We start from the raw sequence: 19,067 nt of genomic DNA, 5'->3' as shown, positions 1-19,067 counted from the left end.
GGACAGAGCAGGGGGCTCTTGTTTACTCAGGAGCTTCCTTCTGCTCCATCTGTTGGAGTAAAAGAAAAGGCGGGGCGGGGGGGGGAACCCAAAAAGCGGAGACCTCAAGCCTGGAGAACCTCGACAGCGAGGTGCCTTCTGCTGTGCTGCCAAAGGGCCTTTGCCCTGATGTCCAAGGGCTGAAGAAGGGGGTCAACATCCCCGCCTGGTCGGTCTCTGCTCTTTGTACGTGGTACCACTGACCCAGCGCCGCGGTGGAAGCACTGCCCTGCGTGAGGGCCCGCCTGGACCCGCGCAGGAACCCCCTTGAGCTGTTTCACCAACAGCGCCCGTATCTGGCTGTGGGAGGTCTCCACGGGAGAATGTCCGCGGCCGTGAGGACGCCCCCCCGCCTGCCTGCCCGGCGCGCCGCCCTCCCGACCCCGGCTGGACCGGTGCCGGGAGGTGGCCCCGGCGGTGGGTGCCGGTCTGGACCAAGGGTGACACCCTGTGGCCACCGCCTTGCAGCGCTCAGCTTCTGCCTGGGAGAGGAAGGCGTTGCTGTGGCCGTAAAAACGCAGAAATAGGAGAGCGTTGGAGCTCCTGCATCTGGAAAATGATGTCCTTCCACACCTGGAATAGCGGCTGGTTTAAGCTGCTGTTAAATGAGGGACAGGAACGATCCAGTTCCTCATCCACACAGATGTCACCTCGCGGTGGTAGAGGTTGTTTTTTTTTTCTTTCTTGAAGCTGTGCAGGCCTTAATCAGCCCAGACAAACCCACCCTTCTGCCAGGTGCAGTCTCCCCTGTAACATCCCTCTCTGGATCCACCTACCTTTGAGCTGCACTCAGCTAACACAAGATTTTCCTCCACATTATTATTTTTTTTTTGTTGTTGCGTAGATTGTTGACTGCTACAAAAACACCCAAGGTTTACTTTCTGCCTCTCTCCCTGTCCTCAAGCAGGTAGGGATAAGCAGCACCAGATGAGCTGCTCCAGGCAAGAACAACATTGCACCATGTCCTTCAGTAGTTCCTTATTTGGGAAAATTGAGCTGTTTTGGAAAAGGTCCACAGCCTTGGGCTGTTTATTCGGTAAGGGTCTGTTCACCGAGTCAGCTTTCCCCACCACATGGGTGGATGTGAAGAACTCAGTATTCTGTGAATGGTCTCTCACACGTTGATGACGAGAAGATATCCCACAGTTCAGGGCATCTCTTATGAATGTAATATATGAAGCACACAAATAAGTGGTTTATAGGATAAGGCCTAAGCTGCCTTAGACTTATCCTTCTTTCTCGGTACTAGTAAACATCCTTCCTTCTGCACTTTATAGTCTACACTTATGAGTGTCCTCTGGTGGTTTGATACTGAGATTTTCTGTACTGGTATAGAAAATATCTGTATCTTTACTTTTGTAAAGATGTAATCTTCATTATAGTATACTGGAGAGTGGAGTAGAGATCTAATAGAGAATCCTGTATGGCTTCAAAAATAGCTTGTAAGTCAGTTAGTTACCATTTTTGCTCTTCCCAGGGCAGTCAACTCATTAGTTCAGGTAAATGCACACACTACTCTGAAGGTAGCTGTGCAGCTAATGTCTCCCCAGGTACAAAGTATGTGCCATACAGAGAATTTGAACAGAAGTAATATATGATGTACAACTGCAGTTAATGACTGACTGTGCTGAGGTATGCTGAAATAAGAAATAGAGATGATATGTGGGTATACAGCTTTTCAGAAAGGACAAAATAACTCACCGCTTTTAAGTGATGACTGCGCAACAAGCTATGGGACATGCTTTATTTACTAATTGTAAAAAGGGTCGCAGATATGACTTACGTTTCCAGATTTGAGTCTGGAGTTCCTCTGCACTTCAGGATCACTCAGCCTCAGGCTTGGGATCACATGCATAGGTCTCCCTGGCTAGACACCATCCTTTAACTCAAGAAACAGAGGTTGGTGGTGTGGGTACAAGCAATTCCAGACATCAGGTTTGTTACAAGTTATAATTTACTGATGTGTTTTGAATTATGAATTTGAAGACTTGGACTAGACCTTGTAAGAACCATTTCTGCTTAATAAGACATTATCCAAGTACTATTTTATTCAATCCTGAATATGGAATATCATCTTGCTGAGATACACTGAGCCACAGTTCAGTGGCTATGGCTAAGTTAATTAAATCATATCACTTTATAAATATGGGTCAGACTTAAGCCAGCCACCTAGTCTCCCTTTACAGTGACTTTACAGTTTACAGAGAGAAACAGGTACCCAGGGAGACCTATTGGTCTCACTTGTCTTAGACAGAGATGGTGGGTCCTCTGGAGAGGGGCGGTTTCTTTCCATTGCCTATAAAGGGAGTTTTCACTGACTAGTAAATGCAGTTGGTTAAAACAGTTTCACCCTCCCCGCAAGTGATGATTCAACATGTGCATATTTTGCTCAACACAGACATGTATTTAGCAGATCACATTACAGGCACATGGGATTGATATCAAAAGGATGTAGAACTAACTGGAAATCATGCAGCTCACTAGGGAGTTGAAGTATTTTACCTTTGCAGATGCTGATAAGCCCTGCAAGCAATTAAAAACATTTAGCAAAGACAAACTATATTTGTTTAAAACATCACTGCAAGCCAGTAGAAGGCTTATCAGATGTGATGATGAACATACATCCAAAGCATGGATTTTTAAGTTATGGTTTACATATGACAAGTGATATACTGCTCCTTATTTTGTGGTCACTAAAAAGAAATATTTCAGCAACTGAGAACAAGGAGAGAAGAAGAACAAGCAGCCTATAAAATGAAAAGTGCTGGAGAACAAGAAATATGAAAACCGAAAACCCAATATATTTGTTTTATTATTTCTAAAGCACCTATCACTTTGGCTATCTGCCCTGAAATATACATGATATATTAACAATTATTAATGTGACATTGCATCTCTCGGCATGTTGCCATCATGCAAAATATTGTGACAGGTAATGGCAGTGAGCTGGAAATAGATAAGATACTGGGACACTCCATTAGTAAGTCATTTGCAGAAGAGCAGTTTTTGTGTGAAACAGTGCCAAAACCTACAGAGAGTTATACTAAATCACGTAAACCTGTAAACCATTTTTTCATACAACATGAGAGCATCGTTCGCAGAGCCATTCAGCTAGCATGAATCAAACCAAACATTTGGTGAGGGCCTGTTACCATCTGGGTCAGAAATAATTCACCAGCTGTTCATGCTAAAATACCATGGTTAGTCACTCTGGGCCAGATTACAGAGCCCTCCAACACACGACATGCACAGTTGCACACTCCAGTTCTCCCTTTGGCTTCAGCGCGACTATTTACATGAGCAAAAGTTAACACTGGAGAGTACCTGCCCTACCACTGCGTGTACTCTAGCTCTTGCTGATGCACTCAGATGAGCATTTGTGATTCACTGTTTCGCTTTACTCCACTCCAACTATGCAACTTCTGTTGCAACGGGCAGGCCAGACGTGCAATGTCTGTTGGTTTCCATGTCACCTTGATTGGAGCAGCCTGGTAAGAAAGAGCTTGCGAGTTCCCTCCCCTTAATGAGCCATTGCCCATCAGCTGAGGTACCTTCTGTCCCTGCTGGGGGCTGCAAAGTAAAAGTTGGAGGGTTAAGCTACCTAAGGCCTGCTTTACTCTACGAGTGGGTTAGGCTAACAGCGACGACGTGTTTTCACAGACTACAGAGACAAAATAGCAGTCCATTTAACAGAAACAAGAAGGTCCCATAAACCCCCTCCTTTCTGTCCTGCCCTGGGACAGAATAAGGGTCCAGCACAGAGATGGGGATGGGAAGCTGTGAGGGGGAGCAGAACCCCACCATTTTGGCAAAAGTGAGGCTTTAATTTGGCTCAGTACTCTCATGCACATGTCAGAGCCGTTGATGGTCACTCAGCTAGGCTATGGAAAATGATCCCTTTGAGCTGTGTGATTGTAACTGGAGGTTATAGGTGGTGACTCGAGGCTGCAGGTGGGTTGTTAGCTGTGGGCAACAGGACCTTTATTGTTGTTTTGCCTGTGTAGAACCCCATGTGTCAGGGCCCAGGGCTATGGACCACAACAGCGATGTTCTGGCACACACTTGCGATGTTCATGAACAGTGCAACATTTTTAGAAGCTTCCTATGTTTGGATTATAGTGTTCACACGAAGGCTCTGAGAGAAGCAGTGTCATCTTCCCTACAAGCAGAAATTGAATCCAGATAATTTTCTCTTAAGTATGTTCATACTCCTGGGTTTTTCTTCTTCCTATTATGTAGTCAGGTCTCCAGTCACTTTGGAAATCCAGGAATGCTCAACTTCAGTGTCTGAATGCAGTTCATGCATTTTAACTTGATAAATTTGATAAATATAATTTGTTAAAAGCTATAATTTGCTAAATTTTGGGAAGACAACTGATTGTGAAGTAAGAAAAAACAGCGACCTTGATTCTTACCTCTCTTTCTGTCAGTTTGACGCTGGCACAGCAAGGCTGACTCTACTGAAATTAGTCTGAGCTTCTGCTGTGCAATGAAAAAAAATTAGTCCCATAACTGTTTTAAAATTACAATCAGGTTTTTATAATGAGAATAATTTTTGACAATATATCCTTACCTTTTTCTGCTGGGATGAGCTTCTGCTGTGCAATGAAAAAAAAATTAGTCCCATAACTATTTTAAAATTACAATCAGGTTTTTATAGTGAGAATAATTTTTGACAGTATATCCTTACCTTTTTCTGCTGGGGACAGTTTTATGTGACAGTTCTGAATGAGACAAATCCCAAATATCTACAAAGTATGAGCAATTGCAAACAGGTTATTTGCATCTATCCTCTGGCATTTTATGGGTGCACATGAGCCAAGCAGTGGATATTTTTCCCATGTGTAGCCAAGTATATGGTCTCTATTCAGTGCATCCATTTCAGCTAAGCTCTTTCATCTGTTGCAGCAAATACACCTTTATATTATCATGTCATCCTGTAAGGCCTCTTCAAGTAAAAAACCATAAAAACGCTGCATGGGTCCCAGAATTGCCTTTTTGAACAGACCATTTAAAAACAAAGATCAATACCCTTCCCTGGACAAGAATTCAAGAACTCAATTTTCAGTACTCTTGTACTCTTGGCACGGTGCTCCTGGCTGATAGATGACACTTAGGTATACTGTATTAGTCATACAGGCACATGCAGTACCCAAACCCATTACATGTGGAGATAAAATACACATTGCTTATAGTTTAAAATCCAGCAGCTATCTATATGTAACCACATATTAAAAATAGGATCTATTATACCTCTCTATCCATCGAGTAGCAAACTGTAATTGCACTTTGGTTTCACAAAGATGACAACTGAAAACCCATCACCCCAGTTGCCCGTGACCCTCTCTATTTGTCTGCCCTTTGTCATGTCCCTATCTCTGTGTCCCTGTCAGGTTCAGACAAAGGTATTTTCTCTGTGACCCAGCAATCTCACATCTTCTCTTTTCCCACCATAGACGGTGCCTTAGTTCCCTGTACAAGGCACTGAGGTTCATCGTTGTCAGCTTGCTTTCCGAGTTTTTTTGATTCAGGTTCTGCCCTGATCATGGCATAGCAAGTCCAAAACAGTCTCATGCATTTTTTTCTAAATTGTAGACAACATCTGTAACAATATGCTGTTAGATTTACAAAGTAGGGACTCGCACATCTCCGTGGTCATATCAGCTTTTCTTGCATCAAGCGTCCACTTTTTATTTACAGGAAAGATTTTATCCTACCTGAGATTTTGAATTCATAGACTCGCAAGATACTTGGTGCAGAATCATTAGGTTCCACACTAGTCCTGGAGGCTCTAAATCCAAACAGGAGTTTATTTCCATTTGAAAGACTGCAAACTTTGTCTCAGTCCTTTTTAAACAAGCCAGTTTTCAAAAAGGGTAAAATTTAAAATATTTTCTGAAAAAATTGGGGAAACATCTGCTGTTATTTATGTCAATATAAACGACAGTAAGACCAAAGAGCTGTATAGATTTTCATAGTTAAAACTGAAACCAAAATTTGTCCATCGTGGTCATTACTACTGCGTAGGTGAGTCCTGCTAAAGAACCGAATAACCTGGCAGTAATCTGTTCCCACGATGCTATCCAGTTTCCTTTTTAGCTCTAAGTACAATGCTTTCCATTACCCATCCTAAATTTAGACTGTCTGTCTTTACAGGTTTAGATTCTCCTCTTACGTTCGCCATAAATCAGGAGTCTTTTGCAACAGCCCTAAATAAGGTGATGCGCTAATGCTAAATTACTTGCTGGGCTAAGGACGAAAATACACTGATTACACCATCAGGCTATAAAAAGGATGTTAAGAAGCTTGTAAGTTCAAATGTGGTATTTCCAGGAAGCTTAGTTCTCTATAAATGTGCCTTTTTTTTTAATTATGATTGAAATCTACACTCTGAAAAGGCAGCTGGAAAAGCGCCATTACTAAGATGAAGAGTCACTTCAGAAGCTGATTACATCAAATGCAAAACCTACTCCCCTTTCCTCCTTTGAATATAGTATCAGCCCGACAATATATTCCAGAGCTAGGATTATAGATCTTTCATGCTATAAATTCTTCATCACAAAAGCATTTTACTTCCATTTGTTTTAAATATTCTGTACTGATTTCCCCAAAATAAGCAAATTAATGACATCTCCTTAATGACTTGAATGACAAGTTAATTTACGCTCTGAATATAACAAAAGAGAATTTGTAGACACACAAACCCAAACACTGATCCAGGTGCACCTTGAAATTTGCAGAGGTATAGCTTGATTATTTTCTCACTCTACGTATACTACGTCTATCTTCAGCCTTGGTATCTCGACAGCATCAAGAGCACAACAGGACAGGTTTTCTACCCTCCAGGTAAGGGATATAAGAAACTCTTCGCATTTGGATTAATCCAAAAGCACATGACAAAAGTACCAGTTTGCCATGCTTACCAAATTAGGAGGAAGGATGGTATTGCATCTCAGAAGTAAGAAATCCCGTTTCCTAAACCGCAGCTTGAACCTGCCCCTGGGAGGATGCACACCCAGCAGCCAGGGTGTGCCTGCGGGAACGCACAGGCAGCCCGGAACTAGACTGGAGGTACCTGTAGGCTGCTCTCCTGAAGGAACTGATGTGAACATCCCCAGCCCCATGCCAGGGGCTGCTAGCAGGGAGCTTGACCGGTCAAATATATTATGTGCTTCTTAGCTGGGTTTGACAATCTGCACTCAATTCTGCTGCGGGAACATCGTTAGCTTGATCGATGCTTATCCAAGTTAACTCTGACAGCAACAGCAAGCAAGACATGACAGCCGGGCTTTCAGTCTAGGCTCGGCAGTCCCACGGGGGATGTGCGGTGCTCACTTCAACAGTGAGCCTGTGCAAAAACCACACGTGCCACGTTCTTCACCATCGCTTGTTTTCAAGTTTGCCAGATTAAGTTTCGACCAAGTGCATTTCCCTGTCCTGTCATCAGGTGGCAACAGACTTTCCACCTTTCTTGATACATAAGAGAAAAGTGTCAGGTCATACACCACAGGTCATGCCTTGCCTGTCAGTTCCTGCCATGGGAGGACATCCCACGGCCATGGGTTATCTCTTCTCCCAGATCTTTCTTCCATCTCTCTGTCCTGGTTTGAGGTAAAACAGAACCCATTTTCTGGTTTGTAATTTTACTTTGCAGGTAAGCCTCTTCTAACTAACTGAACTTTCTGAAATTAACAGCATATTGTGCAGAAACTGTTTGCTCTCAGAGTGATAAGACCTGATTAGTTGTAATTTATGCCAAGGGATGGTATGCAGAGAGGCTCTTGCCTATACTTACTGCCATAATCCCCAAGGGCAGCTAACTTTGTTATTTGCCCCATTGGAGGGTCAGAAACAGAAAAGCATAGAGGGGCTGCACCTGCGGGGAGGACCAGACAGGACAGGTGACCCAAAACGGACCCACGGGGTATTCCATCCCATCTGCCTCATGCTCAGTATAAAAGCTGAAGGACCAAAGGGTCAGCCCTCTTTCTTCAAAGGTGACGTCTGAGGAGGACTCTGTCTGTTCGCCTGCCTTTGATCCTGATGTGTGCATTCCCGAATCCAGATTCAGAATCCAGTTCCCGTCTGTCACTGATTCCAGTCTGGGACTTTCCCAGTGCCAGCTGGTGACGTGATTGTCATCCTGGGAACTTGACCCAGTTTTGTATATATTGTATATATTTCATTATTTCATTTTTATTATTTTATTAATATTTCATTAAAGTAGTTTAGTTTCTTTTCTAAACTCATAAGTCTCTTTCTCTCTCTCTCTTCTCTCCTTGGAGAGAGAGGTGGGGGAGCATCTGCCATTCGTTTTCAGTGGTCAGTCTGGCCCAAACCACGACACTCTTTTCCTTGGTGACTTAGAATTACTGTATTAAGAGGATGGTGAACAATCAATCCCTGTTCACTCTCTCCATGCCAATTCGGATTTATGAGGCAGTCAGCTAGAGGAGAGCAAAAGCAATTACCAAGGGGGTGAACATCCACAATTTAGTGAAAGGCCAATTTTGTTCCATCCCAGAGTCTTACTTAAGATTGCTTTTTGATCCTGAACAAGAACAGACAAAAGTGATGTTGACAAGGACCGAGAGGAGAACTGCAGGAGCATCATGCTCTTCCTAAACTACACAGACTTCACTGCAGTGATCATGCTGCTGAGAGGCGCTAGCTGCCATGGATTAAAGGTAACTGATGCTTGTCAAGTGCTATGAGGAATAAAATTGTTCACATACACAATGGCTTTGCTGTTCCCTCCAAAAATGTGGTACATAGTGGAGCACTGGAAAGAGCCTGCTTCAGTTCCTGCTCCAGCCACCCCAAATGTGAGTGGCCCAGCTAAGCAGGTGGGGGGTTTTGCTGTCCCTCATACCTCTCAACGGCTACTTGCTGCCAGAAACATCTGGCAGTTTTGCAGTCACCTTCTCTAGCTCTCTGCCACACTCCCCTCACAGCTGCATGTTGCCAGGAGTGACATTTGTTGCATTTTGGCAAACACTCAGATTGCCCAGCAACAATACAGCCAACACATTTGGTGCCCTATCATGAATCCATCACTGCCTGCCACCTCCTGCTCTCTCACAGGCAGCAGCTGAACTGCTCCATAGCTGATGGGGACTGCAGTGGCTCCAAGTTTCATGCAGGTGGAGGGCCCCTTGTCTCCTGACCTCCTTTGGTGGAGCACAGCCAAGGTGATGCCCATAAGAGGGGGTGAGGTTAGGAAGCTGAGTAGACCCAAAAGTGGACTGAAGAGCGAGGAGGTAACTGTGGTAAAGCTTTGCAAAGAGTTGGGAGGACAACATGGAAAAGAAAAACATCTGCTAAGGTGCATATGAACTCATTAAATAGTTTATGTAAGCTTGTGGAGCCGCACAATGTTTGGCAGCTGTATTTGCCATTGGTATCAGGTGATTCACGAGCAATGCATGACTTTCTGGGAAGAGGCTCTTTTTGTTTCCCGTTGCCTGGCCCCTGACCCGCTCCATCAGCAAAGGTGAAGTTCCCGGTGGTGTGCTCGGGGCTGTGCACTGCAGCTCCACGCTATTGTGTGCCCTTATCTCCTGGAGCAGCAGGATGTGTGATGGCTCTACTCCCCTCTGGAAAAGCACACTGAGGCCTGCAATTGCATTATTCATGGAAAAATACAACCTTCCAGCAACTGAACCAATATACACGGGCTGCGGCTCTGCTACACGACCTGCTCCTTTTATAGGGTGAGGTGCCAAGGCGGAGCTGTGTTAAAACCTTGGGATAATGGGTTAAGTAAGGCTTCAACCTGACACTGAGAGAGATAACTGCGTGGTGCAGCTCTGGGGGGACAAAAGTGAGCTGCAACATCACCATGGGGAAACATGAGGGGAAAAGGAGCTGTGGGAGGCCTCAGATTGCTGCAGGGGAAAGGCAGTTTCGGCGCTGCCTTTGGGATATTCCAGTCACTAGGTGCGCGAGAGACATGGGGCCGAATTAACAACTGCTGCTGCCACCCCTGGCTCTGATATTTTATGTGTTGCACAGCACATCACAACAAATTTGATATTAGCCAGCTGCAATACCACTCGCAGTTGAGATGAGACAAGCGCTCGCTGAGAACAGCCTCCGAGCCCCACGGGGAAGCCAGGGTAACCGAGGGCATGGCACTGCAGCACAAGCGGTGCCTGACTGACTGTATCTTGCCTCAAATGTATCTTGCCTCAAAACATCTCAGATCCTCATTCACTGATCTAGCCACAGGAAAGGAGGAGCACAGAATCTAATTTAAAATCCTTATTTTAATTTGCTCTCTTATTAATGATCATTCCACTTTTTATTTCTGGCCTAACCACTCCAAAATAACTGCTTGGTGTTGTACTTATTTCGGTATGATATAACTCTTCTAAGCTATCCTTTATGGTGTGAACACTCTAGTACAGATTTAAAGAGATTTTTATCAGAAAAATGCTCAGCTCCCAAAGCAGAAATCTGTGTGAGACGTTTCTCCAAAGTAGTTTGATACAAACAGTTACTCCAGCATGATTAGCTGGCCAAATTCATCACATAGTTAAGTCCCAAGTGAACTTCTCGAACTAAAACTATCCTGCTCTTCCCTGTAGTCGCCTTTGTAAAGGCGCTGGTGACCTCTAGTGGAATAAAGATAGACATCTTTTATTCTTTTAAGATAGCTAAAAAAAAAAAAATCCCATTAAAAGCAGCGGATTTTTTTCCCCAAAAACTGCATTAATCTGAATCCCATAAAACAGGGGCTTATTTTGCTTGTCTGTGCTCAAGAAACACAAATCAACAATACGAAACCTGCTTCTGTGAGCTCATCGTTCCCATAGATTTATATTACAGTGAAGATTATGTTATCATTATTAACTGTGACATCGGTGTAGCACATTTAACCGTGGAGTCCGAGTGAAGGGGAAGAGACCATAATAGGTAATTCCCTCCACACCTCTTCTGAATCCCACTCCGGGTCTGCTGTTGTTCATCACTGTCACCAGAGGGTGGAGAACGTGAGGGCAGTTGGTTACTCAAAGGTAGACACTCAACGGGCACCTGGTAAGTGGCACTAGGTATTCGTAAAGTTGCCCACTGCTTTGTGCTAGGTACCTTGCTTTGGGGTTCTTGTCATCTTACATAAACTTCAACAGCTTTGGCTGAAATTAAGGGGAAAAAAAAGTAAAAGAAGAACTGTCCTGAGGTGAACGTCAATAGCTGCTGCAAGTACCCATGATGTAGCTGGCCACAGGCAGGACTCCTGAGGACTAAATACATACCAACCCGGTTAAATACTTAACTGAAGAGTTAGGCACGGCTTTTTTCCCTCCACTCATAAATGTATGAGGCAATCTCAGTAGTTTCCCATGGCTATAAAAAATGCTACTTGGCTGTAACTATACAACCGTGCCTTGCTTTTTTGAGGCACTTTGAGCACTAATTCCTGCCATCTTTCCTTCTAGTTGAGCATCCTGTCCTGGGCTCTCTGGTTGCCTGCCCAGCTCCTTTTCATGTTTTCTGAATAGAAGGGCAGCGTGGTACACCACCTGGCTTTTCCAGTCCCTGTCCTCCCTTTGCCCTGGCTTTGAAAACCTCACTCCAGCCACAGCCATCGTGGTCAGCAAGTCCACTGCATTTAAGATCTGCTTGCAGCAAAACTCAGTGCAAACAGTGTTCTTTCCACAAACGATGCTAGGAGAAAAATCTGCTTCTGGCAGAGCTCAAAAATATATTTACTTTCAAAAACATTCCCGTCATAATTACTCCCCGATTCTGCCTTGTACCAATTGCTTGAAATTTAGCAAGAGTAACCTTTGTGCCAAGTATGTCTGCTTTCCTATTCCTGCAAAAACCTGTCTAGGTTCGGTTAAATCAGGAATTAGGATATGTACAGGCATACTAGAGCTTAAAAGCTGGTCTCTAAAGCCGCTATCCTCAGTGAGTGTGTCCTTCCTTCCCAGCTCCTGGTGCCCAAGAGGCTGCACCTTTCCCTTCTCTCTCCTTAGGAGAAGAGAGCTGCCCCCACCCAGCCACCCAGGCAGCTCAGAACTGAACGGGGCCCAAGAAGTGCCCCATCCTGGAGCCCGATGAAAGTTGAGCTCCAACCCCTGCCTGTGACCCAGAGTTGCTACCTGATGCAGGGGAAGTCACTTACACTAGACTTCCCACAGTAGTTTATTCATTTGCAGATGCTTTGTTTCTTAAATGCTTGGAAAAAAATTATGGTGGGAACTCTACTTAAATAATTATTTACAAATCACTGTTACAATGAAAAAAATCCACTGTTGTTTCCAAAGTGGTCTGCCCAGCATCTGCTTCTCTTTTGTGCTTTCTGCTCCATCACTCATGTCGCTAGCAGATGTGCGTATTAAATTTGTGTGGGAGACCACAAACAGCACCAGGCTCACGGGAGGGCAGAAGACTAACAAATTAGTGTAGTGAGTTGAAAAAATGTGGGAAATAATTCGGTTAGGAGGACCGCAAAGGTCTATGTTTTAGTAAGAGTAATTGATTACAAAATTACAAAATGTGACCTGGCAGAAAAAGAACTGGGGCTATAGTGTACCCTAAGTTATTAACGAGCAATAACATTGACACCGTTGTGAAGAAATATGAGGATTACATGTGGGACGTACAGGCAGCAAAGTAACACATAAGAGGCACAGAGAAAATTTTCTGCCTTAGTCAGCATCCCCGAGGCCTCCGCTGGTGTTTCATGTCCCATTCCGGGCAGTGTTCCCCAAAGAGAGGTGTGAGCCAGTGAGGGCACCAGGGGCCAGCAGCAGATATTCAATGTCTTCAAAGAGCAGAGGAATATACAGTTCTTCATGTGCCCTGTGGACAAAGCAAGGAAAGATGGACTAGTTATAGTACAGAGGGTTCAGACTAATCACCAGTCTAACAACAAGCATAATTAGGCACTGGAAGAGAGCTGCCCCAGAAGACAGTGAAAACTCTTTTTAAGGATTGTGAAGAACAGGTTAGACAGGAACAATTTAGATATAGGGATACCCATGGAAGACTGATATAGCTGACCTTTTCTTAGGGCAGGAAGATGGACTAGATGGCCTACAGAGGAAGCTGTCAGACTTGTTTTTTCTCTTTGTACGATCTGAGATCTTGAAGCTTTATTTTCAGTTGTGTTCAAGACTCCCAGGTGTGAACACAGTCAATAGTAACTGCCTTTATATGTATTAAGACTTGTTTAAGACTAAATGACAAGGACAGATCCTAGGTTTCTCAGACTGAGCATCCAAATTTAATGGATGGTTTTGGACTTCAAATGATACATCCCAGTTCCTCAATCCCAATGCAGAGATAATGCTATCCACTTATCTTATTGGCATGTTGTTTTATATATTACAATACCACCTATCATTTTATAGGGAAACTATTAATCATATCTCCGTGACGAATTATCTCCATTTCCAAGGTTAGGACCATAGGCTGCAACAAACCAAACAAAACCAAAATACTGACTAGCGCTGTAGGTTATAAGGGCAGCAGCAATGGCTGTGGTTTTGCAGTCTGAGCTCTGATGAAACACAAACCTCCAAATGATTATTAACTAAACATTATCTGCTCTGTGTACTGAACAAAGTGAGGGCGTGTGAAAGAAACTGTATGTGACACAGATATTAAACAATGTATTGTGCATATGCACAAAAGAGCTGAGTTACAGAGGCATGGATAACCTCTGTTTCTGGGATTTCCCAACTTCCACATGACTGCCTTTTGTACTCATGTGTCTAGGTGCCCTTGTGCATGAAATAAATCGAAGTGGTACTCAAACATGGAGAACGCATACATAAGATTCACCAAGACAAACCTGTCTTATCATCAGGAAACTCACCTAAAGAGGAGAAGCTGTTTGCTTCTTTCACTGCTTGTTTAAGGGGGCTGAAGGGAGGGGCAGAACACAAGCTGTTGCTGAGACAGCTCCCCACCTTCCTCTTTCCCAGGGCGGTGCAGCCCAGGCAGGAACCATGTCTGCAGGGACTCAGGGTGGCCCCTGGTCCGCTAGGCTGTCCAGAGGTCTCTCTTCTCTGAACTCATGGCAACCTACAGCGATCAAACTGAGGTTTGATCCACCAGTCTCATGGAAACAAAGCTGGAGGGATGGAACGACACAGCGAGTCTCCGAAAGCACTCATGCCAAATCTGAGAGTAAATCGCGGCTGTTCTGCTGTGATTGCAGCCTGTGCAGCTCCCACAGGCTGCAGAGCCCATGCGTTGGGTGCAAGCCCATGCGTTGCACCTGGCCAGCTGCAGCCACCATGCAGAGCAACGCAGTGCAGTGTAGCTCCACTACTTTTTCTCCAAGAAACTCCCTCCAAATCCCACTTGCTCCACGTCACTCGCTATCTGGAAGGAAGCAGGATCTGACAAAGAAGAGGCTGAGACTTTTATGAGGAAGGTGGCTCTGCTCTTGGCCCCAAGCTCCCAACGCCTCCAAAGAGACATGGGCAGGAGATCAGCTCACGGGAATACTGTCGCAGCTGTGTCCCCCAGCCCTCACTGCTCTGTTTGCCACCAGCACGGGTGTCACTTGGCAGAGAGGATTTCGGGCTGTGCTCAGGCTCTTCCTTCTCACTGGCAAATTGAAAACTGGACTGTCAGAGGAGTGTTGCAAAGGTGCTGCACATCTGAGCACTGTCCCCAGGGTACGTGCCCTCTGCTGTCCCATCTGTGTCAATGGTGCAAGGGTTGGACTGTTCCAACTATCCTGTGGTCAAAATCCTGAAGGATTAAATCTCTTCTACCCATGAACTTGCGTTCTCCTCTTTAATTTTGACATCATGTAGGTTCAAGCTGAAGATGAAATGTTAAACACTTCATATGCCTTTCAGAAAATCAAAATCAAATGACTGGCTTAGAAAACATGGCTTTTAAAAATAAAAAATGCTGAGTTATTTACATTCATATTCTCATTCTTGAGTTTCTGTGAATGAAGCTCAACTAACTCAGGCTTTCAAGTTTTTACAACTGAGAGGGTGGGTTGTATAGATGTGATAATCATAAGAATTCAGGAATTAGGCGCTTTAACATGTTGCTTCTCATTTCCGTGGCATGTGTCCAAGAGTTTGAGAGCTGGCCCAAGTGTATTTGCTTTTAGAATTGGCAAGGGAGCCAAACCCTACGATGATAAATATGGATATATATGTCTAAATATATTGTTAGTCACAAAACCCCTCTAAACCACAGGGACAGCCACTTAAAAGTCAGATGTCTTGCAGCAAACTGGGACTTTCTTCAGAAGGGAACAGGTCTGTTTCCCTCTTCGCTGCTGTAGCTGCTCTGCCCCTTGGGTGGGTTGAGGGGGAGGAGAAGACACGGTCAGAGAACTGAGAGTAGGAAAGCATGAGTGTGTATGCGGTGGTGGGGGGTGAAGGCATGTTCACTGAGTACAACTGGAATTTCCCAGTTGTCCAACAGGAGAGGGCAGACATCCACTGCAAAAAGTCAAGGTGCAATTCAGGAGAGTCACCGACAGGGAAGAAGAGACTTTTCTTCGGGCAGCGGGGTGGGTATTGGTGACTAGCTAGGAAAGGGTAAGAATTGGAGAAGGTGGAGCATGAGGGAAATGTTCGAAATTCCCTGCCTAGGGCAAGGGAAGTTGAAAGCAGTGCCAAAACTCCCCACCAGCTTTCTCAAAAGTCAATGAGATTGGTGTGATCTTTCTATGATAAGGATGGAGAAGAAAAATGGGTCTTTCACTTTCCCAGAGAAGCCAGGAAGAGACTAGCAAGTTCCTTTACTCTCATAAAAGTAGCTGCAACTAAGCAGTCACTCTAGTGCTGCTCTGGAGTTTCTGATTGCTTTTTGTGGTATGAAAATAACCTTCAGGTGAGTCAGTAACTCCTGCCTATTGACTCCACATGCACAAAAAGCTTTCTCGTGTGCCACTTCCACAGTAGGAAAGTCCTTACCGAGAACTAAACTCTATGACAGCTAACTACAAAACCGTGCTTTGCCCACACTTCTTTGACAGGACTTGCTGAATTTAGAAGCTGTATTGGAAGGCTAAAGTGTTGTGTGGGCCCTGTTTGCTGTGAACCCAATCTCAGACATCCCCTTCTTGGGGACGTTCCTGCTCAGAGGCAGCACGGTGGCTCTTCAGGGCACTGTGCATCTCCTGCACAGCACACGCTGTACCACTGACAGCCCCTCGGCCTTTGCCAATACTTATTTCATCAGCATGAATGAAAACAAGTAATGCTTCAGTGATTGGTCTGAAACAGAGAGGTTTAAGCCAAACTGAGCAGCACGGAGCCTGAATCTGAATGAGAAGGGAGGGAGAAGGGTGGCTGCTGAATGGAGTTGCTCATAGGCTGGCAGCCCAAGCCATCGAGAAGCCAAATGAGTGCACCAGGACTTTTGTAATCGTCAGAGGGGTCCAAGTCCTGATGCTAACGTCTCTTGTTTCACAGAAGTAACTCAGCGACCCAGCCGCGCCGGGATGGCAGGGATCTTGGTGACGGGTGGCAGCTGCCTCCTCGCAAGGCTGTGTCTGCCCATGCCAGCAGCGGGGAGGAAGGTGGCATCAGCCCCCAGGCTGCAGTCCTCAGCGGCTTGGGGAAGTCCTTCCTAAAAATCGCACTGGTAATCTACACAGAAAGTTACAGGAGAGGGTTTGCTTCTACCCTGGAGATCACTAAATCAGCTTTGCCAGAGGTGATATGTACCTTGGGCTTTTAAAAAAGCAAATAAAACTGCAAACGACCAAAGAGCAAATGCCAGCTCCTGAACCGCAGAGGGCTGCAACCAGAGCCAAGTGCTTTCAGAGGGTGTGTGGCAGGGATCCGCTCTGAGGCCATGGCCCCACCAAGGGTTTCCTCCCCGGGGAGGTCCCCGGGGTCCCACGGGCACACACCAGCAGATCCATGTTGGATAACAAAGCAGCTACTACTCACACAGGCACAATCTGTCTTCAGGAGCTACCTCAGATGGTGTGAGGGGATAGAGAACTGGTGGCCAAATGGCCTTCACTCTGTCCTCATAATGACTAGGAGGAAATCCCTCCTTTTTTTTTTTTTTTTTTTTTTTTTTTTTTTAAATGGGAAGCAAATAGTTTCCTTCCCGGCCCCTCTGCCAGCAAAGTGCATACCTGCCCCGTGGGGCTGGTGCAGTGGGGGAAGGAAACCTTGCTGGCACCTCCCTGTTGAAGTGCTGCCAGCGTATTATTCCCCCTACCTGTATTTCGAAAGACCAGATTTTGGTGAGTACAGAGACCAGGGCACCGACAGCTTCTGGCAACGTACCACCAAGGAGCTGGGGAAGAGGAAACTTGCCTTTCTGTTCGAGGAGAGAGGTGGAGGCAGCAGCAGCCCTGCTGCCTCCCCACAGCAGGGCATGTCCTCCTCCTCCTTCTCGTCCTCCTCCTCCTCCTCTCACCTGCTCTCCAAAATCCCTGCTGGGCATCTGCCAGAGGTGGATACTGACTTCGAGCTAGTTTGAGTGCCCAGTTGGAGACTGCAAAAGGGGCTGAATTTCCCTTGGACACCTCCAAACATATACTGTCCATTGAAGACCATCTTTTCTACATGTTAATGAACGCAGATGAGAGGTGTTCTGGGGAACATAGAGACTTAAGGCTTTCATCCCATGACAGGATTGTACTCTGGTTATTTCTTTGCTCACACACTAGATGAATACGAAATGCTCTATGCACTGCAGGCTGTTTTTGTTTCCTGCTTGTCTGAAATAATCAGAAAATTTTGATGGACTTTGGAAAGCTTACCCAGACATTTGGTATTAATGAACGCATGTAAAACTGCTTTCAGGTTGCCAGCTGTGGTCAAAAACCAGCAAGAAGTCGAAGCACAGCATTAATGACGTTTAGTTGTTTATTTTTGCAACAACAAGATTTTCAGGAGAAAACAAAACACTTTCTCAGTGGAAATAATTAAAACCATGAAAATGACTGCATTTCCTGTGTGACTGACATATTCCATGCGGGAGAAAATGTTTCCCAGCAACAAAAAAGAATACATTTCATCAGCTCACATTTTTCTGAGCAATATACATCCCTTTCCTTTATTGGAACAGGCAAAGGGAATTTCAGCTTAGACATTTTTAAGAATTCATTACATGAGGAAAGAGCAAAACCCATTTTTCCACTGAGCAGTGATCTAAAGGGCTTCCATTTTTGGCACCTAGTTTGGAAATTCCTAAAAACCGCCTGATTTCAGGCAGTGGGTGACATTACTAAAGTGGCTGCTCCAGGCCCAGCCCTTGCCATGGGACTGTGCACAGGCAGGCACTGCACCACATAGGTGACAGTACACTTACAGTGGAAGCAAAGCCAGAAATCAGGGCCACATACTTGCTGTTCCCCCCCATCTGTCTTTCTAAGACACTTCATCTGAGTTCAGGCTTGAGTTCAGCCCCTGCCAGTGAAGTAGCTGGTTGAAATTACTCCAGTCATGCAAAGCAGTGTCCTGGATACTAATAGAGACATTTGAAATGTAGCTCTGATATACCTCTTACTGGTTCATACTGTTTTTTCTCCACTGATTCCAGAAAGTTGTATCAAAAGCAGGTAAGAAAGAAATCAAGCCCATAAAAAATTCCGTTTGAGTAGAGAAATTGGCTTGCCATTTCCCACAAGACGATGAACGGGATAAAATTTGAGGCATTTTTACTAGACTTCCTGGCTTTCATTCATCACTGCCTCCTGATTTTATTTCAGGTAGACAACTTTCTTTCAAATGTATGGGGCTGCTGCTTTCTATGGTTTTGTAGAAAAAGGTATGTGTGAAATATCTGAAGCAAACAGGAAAGAACAGTGTGTGATGGCAAACCACATGCATTATTCAGTTAACACTACAAGTGGCCCTTCAGGTTACCCAGAAGCTAGAAAATCTTTCCTTTTATTTGATGGAAAGGTTATACTGCCATAAAAGTAAAAATCTGAAGTAAAATTCATGTTGTATCATGTTTTCTGAGATCAATTCTTTCTGTATTGTACTTTCCAACCTCCCATTCTCAACTTCTGTTTGATTTTCAAAACATAAAGTTGCTGAGCCTGGCCACATTGTGTTTTTAAA

General features: G+C 44.8%; 1 protein-coding gene across 1 annotated transcript in view; it reads left to right on the top strand.

Moving 5' to 3' along the window:
* The first annotated feature begins 362 nt into the window (after positions 1-362).
* SLC2A12 (solute carrier family 2 (facilitated glucose transporter), member 12) overlaps positions 363-19,067 on the top strand; it is a 55,528-nt gene continuing 36,823 nt past the window's right edge. Inside the window, exons 1-2 of the mRNA XM_009880204.1 lie at positions 363-548; positions 884-946. Coding sequence (XP_009878506.1) covers positions 363-548; positions 884-946 — 249 coding nt within the window. The remainder of the gene's footprint in view (positions 549-883; positions 947-19,067) is intronic.

This window comes from Charadrius vociferus, unplaced genomic scaffold, assembly GCF_000708025.1.
Source record: "Charadrius vociferus isolate BGI_N301 unplaced genomic scaffold, ASM70802v2 scaffold82, whole genome shotgun sequence".
In the NCBI taxonomy this organism is placed as follows: Eukaryota; Metazoa; Chordata; class Aves; order Charadriiformes; family Charadriidae; genus Charadrius; species Charadrius vociferus.
This window is presented reverse-complemented; position numbering and strand designations above follow the sequence as displayed.